Source organism: Heterocephalus glaber, unplaced genomic scaffold (assembly GCF_053883595.1).
Source record: "Heterocephalus glaber isolate CG9 unplaced genomic scaffold, H.glaber_assembly_v1.0 deba00000818, whole genome shotgun sequence".
Lineage (NCBI taxonomy): Eukaryota > Metazoa > Chordata > Mammalia > Rodentia > Bathyergidae > Heterocephalus > Heterocephalus glaber.
The window spans coordinates 11,512,982-11,532,104 of NW_028258164.1; the positions used below are offsets into that span (position 1 = coordinate 11,512,982).

At 36.9% G+C, this 19,123-nt stretch overlaps 1 protein-coding gene across 5 annotated transcripts in view; it reads left to right on the plus strand.

Annotated features, from left to right (window-relative positions):
• Positions 1–19,123, plus strand: part of Cntnap2 (contactin associated protein 2) — a 2,081,788-nt gene that overhangs the window by 1,045,874 nt on the left and 1,016,791 nt on the right. The window contains exon 10 of one of the 5 annotated variants that reach the window (XM_087207770.1): positions 10,629–10,807. The exons of 3 other annotated variants lie outside the window; for them this stretch is intronic. In XM_087207770.1, coding sequence (XP_087063896.1) covers positions 10,629–10,792 — 164 coding nt within the window. In that variant the 3' untranslated portion in view covers positions 10,793–10,807. Of the gene's footprint in view, positions 1–8,062; positions 8,107–10,628; positions 10,808–19,123 lie in introns of those variants that run through there. One more of the 5 variants, XM_087207771.1, reaches the window with a different exon arrangement.

Genomic DNA, 19,123 nt, shown 5'->3' on the forward strand with positions numbered 1-19,123 from the left:
ATGTATCCCAATTTTATTCCTTTTATGGCTGAATAACAGTTCATTATATGCATATATTACGTTTTGCTGTTAATTCCTTTATGTATGAACACTTGGGTTATTTCTGCCTTTTGGCTTTTGTGAAAAATGCATGTATAATTGGTATACAAATATTTGAGTCCTTGTTTTGGTATCCACTCAGAAGTGGAATTGCTGGATCACACAGTAATTCCATTTAAAAAACTGGGCAGGGAGAGGGGTCTGCCATAGTCTTCTACAGCATCTGTACCATCCTACATTCCCACCAACAGCATATGCACTTCTCCATCTTCTCACCAATGCTTATTATTTTAGGGCTATGTACTATATATAATATGTAATGTAATATATGCATTGTATATAGAATATATAAGTATATGTATATATTGTAAAAATGGCTGAGAATTGGATACCAGTGACTTAGTTTTTAGCATGCCCTTTGACAAAATCTCTTACAGCAAGAACTGCAGCTGAACTTAAAAACTGTAATTAAAGTTAGCTTGTTTTTTATTAAACATGAAATTTTGACCCCAAATTAAATAGTCACAGACAAAGAGGAAAAGTGAAAGAATATGCTGCTTTTAAACAATAAAGGCACAGTGAGTCACCTCTACCTGCCTCCCTGTAACTTGAAACAGAGAAAAAAAAATAATGAGGACCAGGCTGAAGAAACACCACAAGCTCTCTAATGACTGTTGTCTATCTGACCCATGCCAGAGGATCAGACAGTATCCTCTTCCTCCCAAAAACACACACACACAGATATACGGACACACACACACACACACACACACACACACACACAAATAGGGTGGGTGTATGTATCACACTCTCTACCACCACCATGGAAAATAGGGTCAATGTAAGTACTTTAAGATGAAGGCAAGTGAACTATCTGAATTATAAAAGCTCTATTTTTTTATGGAATAATGGTTAAAAAAAAAAAAAAAGACTATGAAAGTGCTTCATCATAAGATCTATCCAGGAGTGGTGGTGCATGCCTGAAATCCCAACTACTTAGGAGGCTAAGGCAAAAGGATCACTTGAGAGGACAAATTTAAGACCAGCCTAGACAACATAACATGACCCATCTCAAAATAATAGACAAACTTAGCAGTGAGCTAGGTGCTGCATTCTTAATATGGAATGCTATTGCAAGAATGCTGACCTAGCGGGGGATTTAGCTCAGTGGTTTCGCTGCCTGCTGCACAAGCGCAAGGACCCGAGTTCGATCTCCGGTACCAAAAAAAGAATGCTGACCTCCCACTCCAGGTTGGAGCAGAAAGGTGTCTCTGCCTGGGGTGGAGCAGGTAGAAGAGTCAGACAGTGTGGCTCTTAGGAGGCCTCCTGACACTGAAGCCGTTACTTTGTTTAAATCTTAGCTCTTTGTCTCATGAAATTAAAGAATAAAATGGACAAAAGGAGGAATTTGAAGGAGAGTTTATTAGAAGTAAGAACAAAGAAGCTCTCAGTGGATACCCACCAAGAGGAGATAAATTCCATGGCTTTCTTTATTTTGGCCTTATATAGATAAGAAGACCACCGAGACTTGTTTTGAACAGATGGCTTTGTGGGTATAGGCTTAAAGGAAATTAGTTTTTTAGCTGAGTCACAAGAAACTAGGTTAAAAGGAAACTGGTTTCTGTGCATTTTAAGTTTTTTCCAAGTCCAGCTCAGAGGTTAGAGAGGAGCTGTCAACTAACTTAGCATATCTTCTTCCTGGGAAGAGAGGTTTATATCTATTTTACTTTTAACTTTTTTCTTTTTTCCTGTGGTTACCTTTAAATTTCTAAGCTTAACTAGCTACATGACTTGAATTAGCTACTAACTGAGGTGTATGTGCTGGTTTTATTTTCTAGCCAACACTACCTTAGGCTCATCCCTGTTACAATTACGTCTTCTTTAGAGTTTGGATCCAAGTTTTAACCTGGTTCTTCCTTAGCACCTCTAGAATTTTTCTTGAGTCTTTAGCTCTGATCTCTTCATGGCTTTTCCAAGAACATGGCCACTCAGAAGCAAGTTCATCAGCTGCCTCGCTGACCCAGAAACTTCCCCAGCCATCAGGTGGCCTGGCTGATCTCATGAGATTCATATCTGGGGAGAGCTGTTCTCAGCAGCCCCCTCTCTATTAAGATCCCTGCAATGTGGCTTGGGCAATACTTAATGCAGAAATCCCAAGGAGAAAAGAGAACATTATATTTACTTCAAGGTAAACATATGTCTGACAAGCGATAAGCCTCCTAAAATGTAATGTTCAGGTGATTTTAATATTCATATATGCAAGTGACACAGTTCCCTCAACTTACAGATTCTTTATGGACATACTAAGGAATAGTGCCCCCTAAAACCACTGTCAAGAAACTGATCTAGAAAGGAAGAGTCCAGGTAGAGAGAAGGAGGAAGAGGCAGTACAAGCCAACACGTAGATGGGAATTATTGTCTGGAACAATGTAAAATTCCCTTTATGGAGGAATGATAAAGATGCTGGTGACCAGGGAGAGAAGTTATTGATGAAAGACAAAACTTGATCTGTGTTTTGACTTGACTGAAGTGGTTAGGAGAGAATTACTGTGCAAGGAACATTAAGTGGTCTTAATGCCTGAGATCAAGTGCAGAGAGAAAAAAAGAAGCTGAAGGGCTCGCTGGGGAGCCTTGGCAAAGCCAGGCTGAGTTGTGAGCCCTCCTGGCCCTCCTGTGCGTCTTTTGTTTATCTAATGCATTCACATCTTAATATTTATTTGTGTTGATGCTTATTAAGGCTAAATGAAAGACACTTAAAGCATGATGAGGAAGCTCGAAAATACTCATGGAATGCCTTTTGTACAGATGACTAAAAACAAATAAAAATTAACCAAATTGACATAATGCAAATCATTAAACAGTCTGAATTGCTTGAGAGCTGTCTAAAGAAAGAGTTCCTTTTTACAATTTTCTGCGATAAAACAAGCTAACTGTTGTTGAAGGTTATAGTAAACTTTACTACAATTTTTGAAATATTTTACTTATTCACTTTGGATAGATTACCAAATAACTACAGTTGAATTAGAAATAACTGTATTGGGCAGTTTCTTAATTTTTAAAACCTTTTAAAAAATATAATTCATTAATGTATCAATTCTGGTTTCTTAGCTATTTAGAAACCTATGTACATTATTCACATATTAATATCATAATAGGAAGAGTTGCTGATTCTTAGCAACTAAAAAATTGTAGAACATGGACAAACCCTGATCCCAGTGTAGGAATAACTAACTGTTAAGCACAAGTAATATTATCCACGCGAGTCATCAGGCTAGGGAGATACGCCTGAGACAGCAGGCACAAAGCGTCCAGAGGCTTCGCCTCACAGCATACATGGATCTCAAACGAAGCTCAATTGTTTTATTAAGCTAAACCTATGAAGAGCTTCCAATGGGCCATGTGCTTGATTTCCCTAAATATGATTCTCTACAGAAGTTTCTGCATTAAAAAATGATAATTAGTTGTTTATTGCTGAGTTATCTGCAAGCCCATCATCAAACTTATCTTTAACCAAAGAATATTGAGAAATAATAAAATACAAAATCATTTTCATGAGTGCTGCTTTCCCTAAAAGAAAAAGGTGTTATTGTTTTCTGAATAGTGAAATGAATGAGGACTTTTAGAAAAATGCATCTGCATTTTTACTCTTACTCCCATTTTACATCTGTCTAAAATGAAGACACATCTAAGTCTAGATCTCTTTTTTTTTTTTTTTTGGTACCCGGGATTGAACTCGGGGCTTTGTGCTTGCGCAGCAGGCAGCAAAACCACTGAGCTAAATCCCCAGCCCCAAGACACGTCTAATTCTGGTCTTCTCCAAGTGAGTATCATTAACTAACTCAGACCTCTTCTATCCCATTGGATGTCAAATGATCATTTACACTGAGTCCATCCGCCTCCTTTTTCCCCTTAATGTGCTTTGAGACTCTAATCGTATAAATATACAAACCCCAAATAAACCACCACCCACCCCTAGGCCCTGTCTTTCTCCCTGTAAATAACTTGTCTATTTCTTTACTTGGTAGGAGAAATATTTGCAAGTATTCAGGTGTCTGATACTTGCACTCCTTCCTGGACACTTAGCCCTCAACACTCTGTTTTCTGACTGTGGGTAACATCTCTAATAATAACAAAAAATGGAGCAGCAAAAAGAAGATGCTGTTGGTAACCATAAATACCTTCCTGGCAGTCATACTATATGACTGGCTTTTTCTTCTGAAAAATCTTGGTGGGTTTAGTTACTTCCTTTGTAGACAAGAATAGAAGTGAAGATTTGGAGCTGAAGAAGGTAATCCTAGAGGAATGCAGGAGCAGGGAATGGAAGCCAAGAAGTGGTCTGGGAGGTGACAGAAGTTTTCATCCTCTGTCCTGGGGCCTCTCACTGGCATCCTCAACTCTCCAGCTAATACAACCAACTGATTGAAATGCATGCCACCAATGGGCGTTTGTAGGTGTGAAAACCAGGGTGGTTTCACATCCAGGTTAAAGTTGATGAAACAAAGACACATGGAGGGATGTTCTTACTATGAATTTCTACATCTCTTACTATGGGTATTTAATAAAAAGTAATGTTTTTTCAATACTTGTTATTCTAAATACTCATTTTATTTTCACAATCATGCAAAAGGTACTGCATATTATTATCTCTGTTCTACAGATGAGACCACCAAAACTTAGAACATTTAAATAACTTTCCAAGGGTTAAGAACTAATAAACATTGAGGCAAGAACTTATACTACTGTATTCTACCTTATGCTGTACTTAGTAAATACTTGATTGGTATTAGTGGAGTTTACGTAGTTTGAGAGCCAGTGTGGACTTTAGTCAATTGGCTTATAATTACATTCATTAACACTCCTTCTAAGATTGGTTACTGTCCTAAAATCTAACATATAAGCAGGGACTCAGGCAGACCTATTGCTTCCAATAGAATGATCTGGAAATCTATTGTCTTATTGTGGTGCTCTCGCACTAGTAAAAACTTCATTTGATTTCTGGTTTTTCTCATTAATGCTACAAATGAAGAGAATAGCCTTAGGAAAATGATTTGCCTGTCATTTGATCTTAATAAAGAAATTACACATAATTAACTTACTTCATTTTAGTAAGTTGCTAATTAGATGATTCATTGAGATTCCAAAGGATTAATCTTTTGGCTTCCAGCATGGAAGTAAAAAAGAATCTACCAGCATACCAAAAAAAAATCATCAGGAGTTCTTAAGCCCCCAAAGAAAATAAATGATTGAGCAAAAGAATGGCAATGAGAATTTTAATCTGAGCATTTAAAGTGAAACAGAGGCTGAAAAAGTCTTGTGATCAGAGCAACCATTTTAAAACAGAAATAAATTATTTATTTAGCTAAGGGTAACATTTTTCTTGTAATACTTATTTTTCTTGGAAGTCAAACCCATCATCTCCAGTATGTCCTAATATTTTAGTTTTCACATGAATTGCCCTGCTTCTTTATTATTAAATTAAACCTTAATGTTCCCAACATGTAAGTTAACATTTAGTATCTAAAGGTCATTGCTATACAAACCTAATGGCAAATATAAAATTTAACAGCTGTGTCACATTAGAGTAGTCATAGAAGAAGGAAATAAAGAACAAACAGCTATGTATGATTGCAGCAGTGTGGATGAATGAGATTTCTGAGAAATTTCGCATTTTGTTTCAGGGAAAGTCTGATTGTATGTTTTCCTCAAATTTTCATTTCAATTTTCAGCTTGCATTTAGAATCAAAGAGAATATGAGTGTTGAAAATTAGGACTAAATTCAGTTTATTTTATATAATCTTCTTTGGTTGGGTGAAAAGAACTTAATCTTAAGAGACAAATATGTTGGCTCTTTTTGAATGCTGGATAGTAGTTGTCATGATTTATTGGAGATTATTTACAAATAAGATCTTAGGCTTTTTTTAAAAAAAGAAATGTTTACTCTCCCATTGCATAAGCTCATTCCAAATCTTAGGCTTTTGTTCCTTGATTTTTTTTTTTTTTTGTAGTTGTTGCTTACATAAATGTAGCAGCATACCTAGTTCAAGGTGTACCTGAAAGGAGTTAATTTCTGAACAAATATAGGAAAGTGAAGTTAAACAGAAACAGTTTGGATAGTTCTATTTCTCCTTAGGCTTTAAGGCACTTAGGGTTTGGTATAATTTATTGAAATCTCTCCCTCCTTCAGTACATGGGTGAAAATAACCAAGAGAAAAGTTTTAATCATTAACTACTGACAAAAACTATAGGTAGATGGGAACTTAACAGTCTTGCTGGTCAACAGTCCATTGACTGGTAAGAAAGTTTGTAAGGAGAAATCTCTTGCTGAAATCATAGAACTAGTTAGTGGTAGAGCTAGGATTAGAGCCTTGGACACTAAATATCTAGTTCAGTCCTCTTTTAATTGTTCACTCTGAGTCTATTCCCCGTCCATGACAGGACATGGCTTTTGGATATCTCTTCATTTAGATAAGAGCCAGACTATACTACCATTGTTTTCATTTTTGGGTATTTTTAGCTACCAAGGTATTTATTTTTTTATTTTTTCCCATTAAGTTTATTGGTACATTTTAGGTATACAATACAGTTACATTCCTCATTGGGATCTTGTACCTTTATGTGATGTATCTTGGTTCTTCTTTTTTCTGCATTCCCCTGCCCTCCCTTCACCCCCTCCACCCTTTCCTATTTACAAAGACTTTTTTTCATTATTTCCCTTTCTCATATTTTTTCTTTTCTCTTCTTTTCTTTCCTCTACCCCTCTTACTTCCCCTACCCCTTTAGAACTTTTCTTCCTATTTCACATTATCTCTTACAGATTTTGATCCTTTTTTACACTTTTAGTTTTTCACACCAGAGAAACTATTCAGTATTTATACATATGTGTCCTATTTATTTCACTTAAGAGAATGGCCTCAATATGCATCCATTTAGCTATAAAGGTCTCTAGTTTCTCGTTCTTTATGGCTGAGTAGTACTCCATCTTATTTAAAAAAAAAAACAACTTCTTTATCCGGTCTCCAGTTGATGGTCAATTGAGCTGTTTCCAAGTTTTAGCTATTACAAACTGTGCTGCTATAGATATACCACCATTGTTAATCACCACCCACATTTTTCTAGAACCCTGTAGAAAATTTGAGTGGCATCTTATAGAAACAACTATGGAGTTTCCCTCTCCATTCAAAAGGGGGATGTTGGTAAAATTTTGTGATTAAATGCTAGACCAGACCAAATGCCATCATCAGCCAAGTTTCCTCCTTTAACTTTATGTTTCCTAAAGTGGTGTGTATGTATATACAACAGGAGGTAGGCAAGATTACAAGTTGGAAAAATGGTAAGAAAATATTAACATTTTTACTTCTATAGAATTCCATTTTTGCTTTTGTGTAATTATAGAATTAATATTAATTGATATGATCTGTCAATAAGGGTGGATTATTGGTGATGATGAAGCAGCTCACCACAAATCAGTATCAGATACTGATACGGAAAAGTTTTAGATAACTTAATAGACTGAATATTAAGGTAGTTGTAGAAGCAAAATAGGTAATGTGTTCTTTTAAGATTTGCTTTTCACCTAACTCCTTGTTTAAGGTGCCGGTAATCTGACTCTTTAACCAGTAACTTCATTAACCTAAAAAAGTTACCATGCCAGGGTGAATTTACAGTGTATATGACCCTAGCATCTGTGACTTGTAAATAGGAACTGGAATTGTATTTACACATCAAAGACCACTAGGGATGAGATAATGGCTAAAAAGGGTATAAAAAGGGAAGCGCTGAACAAAGGGGGCGGGGATACTGACCAGACCGGTTTCTGGTGTTCCCTCCCGGTCGAGAGAAGAAATTTTATTATTTTATCCGAATTCTGTGTCTCCGTGTACTTCTTTCCGAGATTTCTGTGACAATACCAGGGAAGATTCTAAACAGCTCCCCTAATATTACACACCAATTTCAATCCACTTGCATGAGTCAGAGGAAACAGAACATTCGCACAGTTTAAAAGAAGCAACTTTATTTTACACAGATCGACAGCAAGAGGCGACAGAAGCCTAGGACTTGTGAGCCACCCCTATCACAAGGCTCAGGAAAACTGCTCCAGGTAGATCAAGTCACATCTGTGCATGTCTATCTATGTTGCTGTTCCACCAAGGGCCTCCCAAATCACACACTGCTGAGGGTTTTATACTCAGGGGCACTGGAATTGCTGGGCTACAGGGAACAGAACCCAATCTCTTCCAGCTGGTTCCTCGGTGTCTTAAGATACTGCCTTCATACCACACTGTATATTCCCAGAACTACAAAAAAGAATTAGCAGAAAACCTGGGTCATTAAGGTCACCTGGGGCCCTGTCATATGAGGTGTGTATAAGTTATGGTGTGCAGTATAAAATCATTTAGAAAGCTAGGTCTGGTGACACAGGTCTTCTGAGACAAGAGGATCTCAAGTTCAAGCCCAGGTTTAGCAGCTTAGTGACTTAGTAAGACCCTATCTCAAAACAATTTAAAAAGGGCTGCAAAGATATCTCAATGTGAAGGCCTTGGTTCAATCCTCAATACTCAAAACAAAACAAAACAAAAATGGTACACTTGCACACACATTTTGAGAGCAATATTTTAACTAAGACCACCTTCAAAAAATAGGAAATAGGTCCTACCTATAAAAAAGAATGACCCTAAGGTCTGTTTATAAATTGTCATCCAAAATATCCCACAGTCTCTATTGAAATCCCTCAACTCACAAGTCAGGAATCCTTCCCTCCTCTGGTAAAATGATCCCTATTCTAACATCCTGTTATTTTAGAATGATCCTGGTCACTGTGTTCTCAGACTTACATGTGATTTTCACAGGTTGGTAGGTGGCTCCTATAACTGTCTAGTTGGAGCACTAGAAAAATAGCCATCAGTACACGTCTCTAACTGCTTCATCCCTGACCTTATCAATTCAATTTCCAGAGCTGCATGTCAAAGGCACTGACCTTGGCGGGTTGCCTTTCCCGTCAGTGTGGCTCAGGGCTCATCTGTGGCTCAGGGTGTTATCTTCAGTCTGAAAGGGAGAAATGAGATCCTGAATGCACTCTTTGCCTTACATGTGACTGGACCCTGTGATCCCATCCATCGCTCTAATTGGATGTGTTGTGTCTTTTGCTGCAGTGCACAGACACCACTTTCCTGTGATTTGCAAATCCTTGTCTGGTTCACAAGTGGCTCACTGTAATCCCATGTCCACAACAAGATACTAAACTAGTTTGGAATTTCTCTAAGTATTGCAGGAGCCAGTTTCAAAGCTGACTCCAGTGTGATTTATGCACAGATGATGATACCAACCTTGGAAATTTCAATCTAAGTATTTCCTTTCCCTGCTGTAAAAATTCAAAGAATCAAATGAGGTTAGAATGATTGTCTTCCTCACCTTCTGCAAGCAAGGGCAATGGACTGATTTTTTTTAAAAAGGAAAACACAGAACACAAGAAGAAAGTGTGCTCTTTATTCTATTGTTAAGTAAATGACCCTTTGATTGTTAGTAAGTCAAAAGAGGTGGCTTTGTCACATAGTTAACTGTTAGAATTTAAGTAGTGTATTATTAAAGCTTATTAGATCAGCATACTCCTTTTCAAATATTTAATAGTAAGGTCTCAAATGTAATTTGAACTGAAAAGTTAGAGAATAGCTAAAGAATCCTAATGCAGATGTTTTCCATATTAAGCAGCATTTTAAATCAGCCTCTCAGCTAAAGGAAAGCAAAAAACTCCTTACATTTTATTTTCACTGGCTAAGGAGCAAGTAATCTTCAACCATTAGTATTTGCTAGTGTGTACATATTTTTTTTCCATTAAGTTTATTGGTACATTTTAGGTATACAATACAGTTACATTCATCATCGGGATCTTGTACCTTTACATGTTATATCTTGGTTCTTGTTTTTTCTCCATTCCCCTGCCCTCCCTTCACCCCTTCCACCCTTCCCTATTTACAAAGACTTTGTTTCCATTTTTTTCCTTGTCTCATATTTTTTCTTTTCCCTTCTTTCCTTTCCCCTTCCCCTCCCACTTCTCCTACTCCTTTAGACCTTTGCTTCCTATTTTACAATATCAATTATACGTTTTGATCCTTATTTACACTTTAAATTTTTCATACCGGAGAAACTATTCGGTATTTACACGTGTGTCATATTTATTTCACTTACGAGTATGGCCTCAATGTGCATCCACTTAGCTACAAATATCTCTAGTTTCTCATTCTTTATGGCTGAGTATTACTCCATTTTATAAAAAAAAAAAACCACTTCTTCTTTATCCAGTCTCCAGTTGATGGTCAATTGGGCTGTTTCCAAGCTTTAGCTATTACAAACTATGCCGCTATAAACATGGGTGAGCATATGTCACTGTGGTATGATTCTAGTGTGTACATATTTATCCATGTAGGTTCATGGGCAGTGTGGGGGGTGAATGCAGGCCACACTGTGGCCAGGATGGTGGGCATTGGGAGAGGCACTCTCATGTTTGCCATTCGTGTTTCTGTATTGTTGAATTCTGCATGTACTAAAAATTCATAAACAAAATCTTCTTACTAAAATAAGGTCTTTTCATCTAGAGATGGAGGGAGCAGGCAGAGAAAGGAGGGGAAAGGAAGTAAAAAGAATTAAGACACAGCATGAACAAGTACCAACTCTTCACAATGAATGTAATCACTATGTTCTACAAACATGTACTAATAATAAAATAAAATACTTTCATGTGGAAATGTACTTTAAATGATGTTCCCCCAAGAAATACAAAGTGCTTTGTACACACAATTCCATTATCACTGAAATGCCTACTTTAGCCAATGGTGAATTGCAGTAAGCAGTAACTATTGATATTAAAAACAGAGTATTCTGTGTATTCAGAGAGCTAGCTGAGTTTTTTTCAAAGAAAATGTGATTTTTCCTGCTAAAGGTAATAATCATCATTTAATAGTCTTATTTACAAGTCTTAAACATCTTTTGAAAATCAAATGCTATGTCTGACAAATGTGACTTGCTCTGCATATCCTCAAAATCGGCACATGTTGTAAGAATGTCTTAGAATTTCCAGTAGATGAGCCAGAGTTCCTGGTAAGTGGCAGAGCTCGAATCTGAACTCAAGTCAGCTCAGCTTTGGAAGCCTCCATCCTCAGACACCTCACCCTGCTCTGCAGTGAGCAGCTGGTTCAAGTGCTGGTCTACATGGTCCAGAAGACAGTGAGTCTGCTCTGTGTCTCCCTTGGCTGATGCATATTTTCCTGGCCTGTTATATAACATGGATAAGGTACTACCTGGTGGTAACTTTTACTTGCAGGTACTGATAGCAATTCTGGGTGCTTTGTTATCTTTGAATCTCACATATGCCTTGTCTGAGGGCAGCTTTCCTTACTTCTGAGTCTAGGGTGATCTGCTCACATGTGTTCCACATAAAGCCAGACTGCCTTCTGGATATACGCTGAAAAGGAGCAATATTTTAGGACAAATATGTGTCCTTTATGTAAAACATCCCACTTCTAAATCAGGCAATGCACAGATACATATGGTTTATACTCATATAAAGCTAATCGAGTGGGTTTACCCTAGAGATAACTCTTCTGTAGTTTTAATTTTCCTATTCTGTAGAAAAATTCTGCCTCCATGTAATCGCCCTGGTTGGAGCCATCACCGATTGGCCTCCAGCCTACTCGGTTCTCACATCTTGGAACACAGGCACATTGAATTCTTCCCTGCACAAAATAAAACAGCCTTTGCACTTGCTGAGGTGGGACCTTCGTGCCAACGTCCAGCCATCACAGATTCCTCCAAAGGCCACCTTGCACATCACTGAAAACACTGCTCACATTCTGCTACTGTAACAGATAATAGTCATTTTCCTTTCCTAGCATGCACATTAATTTCCAACATTGCCTCCACATATTTTTGTAATAGAATGCACAATCATTCTCATGTTCTACTGTTCGGGATGGTTTATCTTCTGAGTTTGTTTAATTGCCTCACCTCTATAAGATATTTCTCTTCCCAAAGCTCCTGAGTGTTTGCCTTAGATTCTCTTCCCTCTGTGTCTGCAAGAGAATGTGTTCTTATTTCGGGTAAGACATTTGTTATATACTCTTCTGAACTAGCTGTAGAAATGACTGTCTCTTCCAACATGGGAAATATAGTGCTCCAGTTTCCGGAGAGAATATCTGTTCCATTGCAGCCAGGCAAAGACTATCGGTAGAGCTAAGGAATGAGCAAAAGCTGGAATTGTCTGACAAGTTGGATGAATTACTTATGAACTGTTTTCATCCCTGAACAAACTGAGGTTGATACAGCATAGTTATTTTTCTGAAGCCTGAGATTCTAGAATCAGAAAATACCTGATCTGAGCTCAGATTTTTACTGATGATTTTGTTTGACTATACAATACCCTATTCCAAACCCAACACATTCCTGGTCTAGGTTAACACATGTGTGCACACACACACACATACGCGTGCACACACACACACACACTTCATCACTTCTAAATATAAGAGATAGGGCCAGGGATTTAGCTCAGTGGTTCCGCCACCTGCCTCGCAAGCACAAGGACCCGAGTTCAATCCCCAGTACCAAATATATATATATATATGTATATATATATATATATATATGAGACTTTAGTTCATCTAAAAAGTTGAATTATAAAGTCTATGAATTAAGAGCTATCTTCATTGAGACTGGAGTGGCTTGAGCAACGAACATTTATTCTCAAAGTCCTGGAAGCTGGAAATCTGAGGTCAGGGAGGCAGCACAGTAGCGCTCTTGAAAAGGATCCCCTTCTGGGTTGTGTAGAGCCAGCTCTTCACTCTGTCTGCCTGGGAGGTGGAGAGGCTGGACACTCTCGTGTTCATCACGAGAGCACACCATCGTGAGCTTCCAAGGTGTGCATCTCCAAAATATCATAACACTTAGAATTAGGGTTTCAACATTTCAGTTTAGAATGGACACAAATATTAACTCTCTTGTAAGAGCAGAATGTGAATAGTGGTAATTAAACATTCAATATTTGGTAACCCACTAGGCTTTTATTTTATGTAATTTATAGACTTATGTCTTTGAGTTTTATTTACCCAGGGAAATAATCCATCTGTAAATAAATGTACGCTATAAAAACATTTGTTTGATGTATCATTTCCCCTTCATGATAAAAATATTACATTATATCCTAGCTACTTTTTGTCCTTTTCAAGGTAATTTCACATACATTATCTGATTGTGCAACTACCAGCCAGCTTAATGTCAGAAATGTTTCCAAGCATATATTTATATTTGGTTTTTAAAAGAAGATCTGTCCTTACATGTGGTTACACGTGAAACATATATTTACTCTGGTGTACCGACTCAATGAAACCCAGAGCAATTTCAGTTGTGCTCATCCAAGGACAAAATTAGGTTATAGGATTTAACCCAGATGGCATAATAAAATATAAATAACTTGTTTAGCTGAGAACACCAGGAACTAAAAGAGACAATCTGAAATATAAGGCACTATACGAACAATAATGAAATGTGACCCGGAACATGCTGGTATGTTTTGACCCTCTGAAATGAAACAACTAATAAAGAAAAGGAAAACTAAAACAAACAAAAACAACTCTAAAGGTGCTGCCAAAGTTGAGAAACATGTTAGAACTTGAAGAACCCTTTTTCTATACCCCTTTGTAGTTTATTGTGCTGACCATAATATTTCCGATGTAAATAATCCATCTGTCTTCCATTATAATCTGTGGGAGCCTTATGTTTCTTTGATTTTTCCACTGATTATCATTGCCAATACTTACCCAGATATTAGAAAATCAATATATATTTATTGAATTGCACTGAATCTTTAAGCAGAGGTAAAATTATGTCAACCTTAAGCTCATTTATTGCTTCCTAAATAGTAAGCAGTTCAAGTAAAGAAAAAGTAAAAGGTAACATAAACCATTTTCTTCACAGAATGAGTGACAATAAGATACAGCTTTATGTGTTTTTCTTCCAATAAGAAATACAGTGATCCTACCCATAATTATAGTCTGGTGCTCAATATATTATTTGTGACATGTTATTACAATGAGTTGCTTACTTTTTTGAGGAAAATTAAGTAATGATAGCAGTGAGAATGAAAATGAACATTTTTCCTGGCCTAAGGATCTGTGTTTTCCCTAGCAATAAGATGTGGCTTTGTAAGTGAGTGTGTGGATAAAGAGACAAATTGCTTACTATCTCAGAGCCTCATGTTAATATTTAATTTCACTTTGGGCATGTCCTGGTACACTAGTGAAAGCCTTTATTTACTTTTATTTTCTAGTATTAATTTTTTTTGCCCCCATTAAGTTTATTGGTACATTTTCGGTATAAAATACACTTACATTCATCATTGGGATCTTGTACCATTACATGAGTATCTTGGTTTTTATTTTTTTCCCCTTCCCTTGCCCTCCCTTCACCCCCTCCACCCTTCCCTATTTGCAAAGACCTTGTTTCCATTTTTTTTCCTCTTCTCGTATTTTTTCCTTTCCCTTTTTGCCCTTCCCCTACCCCTCCCAATTCCCCTGCTCTTTTAGACCTTTTCTTCCTGTTACACAATATCAGTTATACATTTTTTTAAATTACAATATTATGATCTGGGAGACATTACCACAGATTTTACAGAATTTAAAAGGATATAGAAAGCATATTACAAAAATCTGTTTTGAAATAAATTTGACAACATCTAAGAAGTACCTTGGAAGACAAATTAATGCAACTAACTCTGGAGGAAATATAAAATTTGAATAGCACCTATTAAAGAAAGTATATTCTTAGCTTGAAAACCTACCTATATGACAACAGCAGGCTCATAAACATTTTTAACTGATAAATTATATCAAACAATTAAAGCAGAAAAAAGAAGGAACACTTCTCCCCTCATTTTAGGAACTCAACATTGTGCTAATCCTAAAACCTGGATAAAGATAATAGAAGAAAAAAGTATGAACATAGATAGAAATTTGTTTAACAAAACAAACTATTGGAAGTCAGATCTGTCAGGATGTAGAAAGTGGTTTTGTTATAGGGATGGCAGAGTTGGTTCAGCATTGGAAGATCCACCCCCTAAAGTCATCATTTAAACAGAAGAAAGGAGAAAGCCATATGATCCTGTCACTAGTTGGAGAAAAAGTATTGGACCAAATTCTACAGCTCTTCATGGTAAAAGCTATCAGGGGACTAGAAGTAGAACAGAACCTTCTCAACAGATTAAAGACATGTGCTCCATACTTCCAGCGAGAACGCCTTATATAAATGGAGAAGATACAATGCTTTCTCCTTAAGGTGGGGAACAAGGGCAGATATGCTTACTCTGTATCTGTCCATTAAACTTTGAAACCTACTCCCCACCAAAATAGTCTGGCAATAAAATGACACAGTTAGGATAGGATTGGCAAGTTAGAAGCAAAATCTTTATATGTAGATGAAATGATCATCTACAGAGAAAATACTAAGAAAACTCTAGGAGCCCCTAGAACTTGTACTTGAATTTAGCAGGATTAGAAAACACAAGGTATATATAAAAATTCAGGTCTGTGTATACTTGCTATAAATGAAGAATTGGATATTGAAATTTAAAAGTTATGTAGGAGAACAAAGGACCTAGAAAAGTTAAAAACAAAAACAAAAACAGTGTTGGAAGGCGTTTAGTACCTAATTTTAAGACTTCTTCTAAAGCTACAGTAATCAAGGCAGTGTTGGTATAAGGAAAGACATATAGATCATTGGAATAAAACAGAGAATCTAGAAATAGAACCACACATATATGGCCCACTGAGTTTTGAAAGATTATTTAACATTAGCATTTTATAGAATATAAACTCAATTCAAGAGCCGAGGAAGAGAGTGTTTTCAGCAAATGGCACTAGAACACCTGGTATCCGTATATAAAAAATTAACCTCAACCTTTATTTTCCATACATGAAAATAACTTGAAGGGATCTATGAACCTAAATAAGAAAGCCTAAAAGTATAAAACTTTAAGAAGAAATTATTAGGGAAAATATTTATGAATTCAGGGTAGGCAAGAACTACCTAGGATACAAAAAACATGATGTATAAAAGAAAAAAATTGATAAATGGGATTCCATCAAAATTTAGAACTTTAAATGACATCATTAAAATGAAAAGTAGTTCTTAAACCGACCATATTTACAATGCATATAACCTATGACCAGAATATATAAAGAATTCTTAGAGCTCATTAATAGACAACCCAATTAAAATGTAGACATAAGAAGATGATAAATAGCCAGTATAGCACAAGGAAAGGTGTGCAACTCTAGAATCAGAAAAATGCTAATCAGTACAATAACAAGATTGAATTATACACTCATTAGGGAGATGAAGTTAAAAGTTTTAAAAGCCTTGTCATGACTTATTCTTTTTGTTGGATTCTCCCCCTTTGCGTTTAATTTGTCACACCCAATGGATTCATTCTGCTGGGTTTCTTGGGGTTGTGATCCTCATTGTCTTTTCCTAGGATATTGTCTAAAAATTTTTTGGAGTGCCAGTTTGGTATTCATGAAGTTCCTGAGGTGCTCTTTGTCACGAAAGTATCTTATTTCTCCATCCATTTTGCAAGATAGTTTTGCAGGGTACATCAGTCTGGGTTGGAGGCTGTTTTCCTTTAGGGCTTGAAATACATCACTCTAGGCTCTTCTTGCCTTGAGGGTTTGCATTGAGAAGTCTGCTGTGATTCTGATAGGCTATCCTTTATATGTGATTTGTTTCTTTTTTCTCACTGCTTGTAGAATTCTGTTCTTCTGTTGGATTTCTGGAATCCTAACTATTATATGCCTATGTGTAGATTTTTTTTGATTAAGGCTAGCTGGAGTCTTACATGACTCACTTATCTGTATGTCAAGCTCTTTTCCCCTCCTTGGGAAGTTTTCTGCCATCACTTCTGTGAATAGTTTTTTTATGTCATCTGCACTCTCTCCTCTTTCTTCATTGACTCCAGTCAGTCTTATGTTATTCTTCTTTGCATCGTCTAGCAGCTGCTGGATTGATTTCTCATGTTCCCTTACAAGTTTAAAGCAATTTTTCTTTTCCTCCTCACTAATTGCAATCTTATCTTCTATATGTGAAATTCTATCCTCACATTGGTTCATTCTGCTGCACAGACTTTCGATGGAGTTTTTAATCTCTTGGAAATATGTTTGTATCTGTTTTATGGATTCCATTTGTTTCCTATGTTGGGATTCCATCATGTTCCTCAGATCCTCTATTTTTTTATCTGTGTCCTCTCTAGATTTATTAATCATGTCTTGCACCATGAGCAAAATCTTTGCTGTTATCTGAGTAATTGTTCCTGATTTCATTTTTCCCAGATCCTCTTTTGTTGCCAGTTCAGAGAGTGCAGGTGGTTGAGTATCAGATTGTTTCCTCTCGTTTCCCTTTGGGGTTGCTGTAGGTGATCTGGAAGTCTGCTTTTGAGGCTTGTTTATGTGTTTTCTCATTTCCATGGGGGTGGGGGTGGGGGGGGTGTGCTTCTGGTGCCCACGGAGCTCACCTTCTCTGCCCTAGGAGCTTGGGATGGCAGCTGGGGTGCTTCCTTCCGGGTTCTGGGACTGGCTGAGCTTCTCTGCCCTAGGAGCCTGGGATGCAGGTGGGGAGCTTCCTTCCGGGTGCTGGGACCAGCTGAGCTTCTCTGCCCTAGGAGCCTCTAGTATTAATTTTGTTGTTCTGAAATACACCAAGTACTTTACAAAGTATTGAGTATAAAGTTTTATTTTATGAATGAGTTTGTATTAGCCAAAGTCACTCTTTGCTCCTGATTTTGAGCCTAATTTTCACTTTTTCAGGCAAAGCTGACAGGTAGATAGTATAGCAATCCATTCATTTCCAGCTTCATTCTCGCCTTAGTTCTGGGTCCTTCTCCTGGATCCCTGTGCTACTGGGAGCAGCCAAAGTACAGACGCCAGTTTCAAAGTCTTTCCTTCTCAGGGGACTGGATTTAATGGACAGGATCAGGGAAGAGGGTTGGTAATTATTTATCACCTATTTCCTGACAGACTATTAGATACGATGTGCTTTCTCTTTTATTCCTCAAATCAACACTTGTGTTCATATTTTAATTATAATATGCCAAGGCTAATTAGGATAAGTGACATTGCAAAAATATCATGGCTATAAAACATCAGCAATGAACTTCAGTCCCAAGACAGTGATTCTTAAATCCATTTTCCTCATGACAGTACAGCAAGCACTGTCAATCTCCCAGCAGTCTCTCTGTCACCACATCTTCTCCCCGTTACTCACCATTGCCCCAAGTCTGCACATGTAGCTCCGCTATTTTAGTTCAAGACTCTAAATGCTGCTAAAAGCAGATGAGTTTGAGAATCATAACATTTAAAGATATGTGGCTCAGTCCTTTCCTTCTTGGGCTCACCTAAAGCTGAGAATTGATTGAGTTAGCTGACCAGGAAGAAGTAGCATTAGAAAAATTAATTGGTGATTTCAAAAGAAAGATAACTGCTTAACAATTTCTCTCCAGGCTATTGTTATCATTATTTTTCAGAGAGAGTTGTGTGGTACAGGAATAGGAAATGAATTAAAAGATCTAAGAAGTGTATGTCACATGGGCTGCTGAGCGGTCTTTGTACAAAACCCCATGATAACACTATTGTCATAACTTTGGCATTATATAAGTGGATCATACACTTCATGAATGCATTTTCACTCATCTGTGTGGAACTTGGTTTCCTATACTTGATTTATTTCTTTAGTGTTCAAATGCATTCTACTATATTATTATTATTGCTATTGTAAATATTTTTGAAAATTAGGAGTGAATCTCTTCTAATCAACCTATACATAGGATCTAAATATTTCATATAACATCTGTTTTGTTGATCACACAGTTAGGATTATATAGTTGAAAAAGTGTCACCAGCTGTATCCAGATCTTTTCTATTTATATATGCTATGTAGCTTATTATTCAGTAACTGTAATTAGATTTTCTCACTATCTAAAGATTCATGTTCTTACATTAAATTTTCAGGAAAATTATATATATGTGTAGTTTGATATGTTTGTTTTTATGTA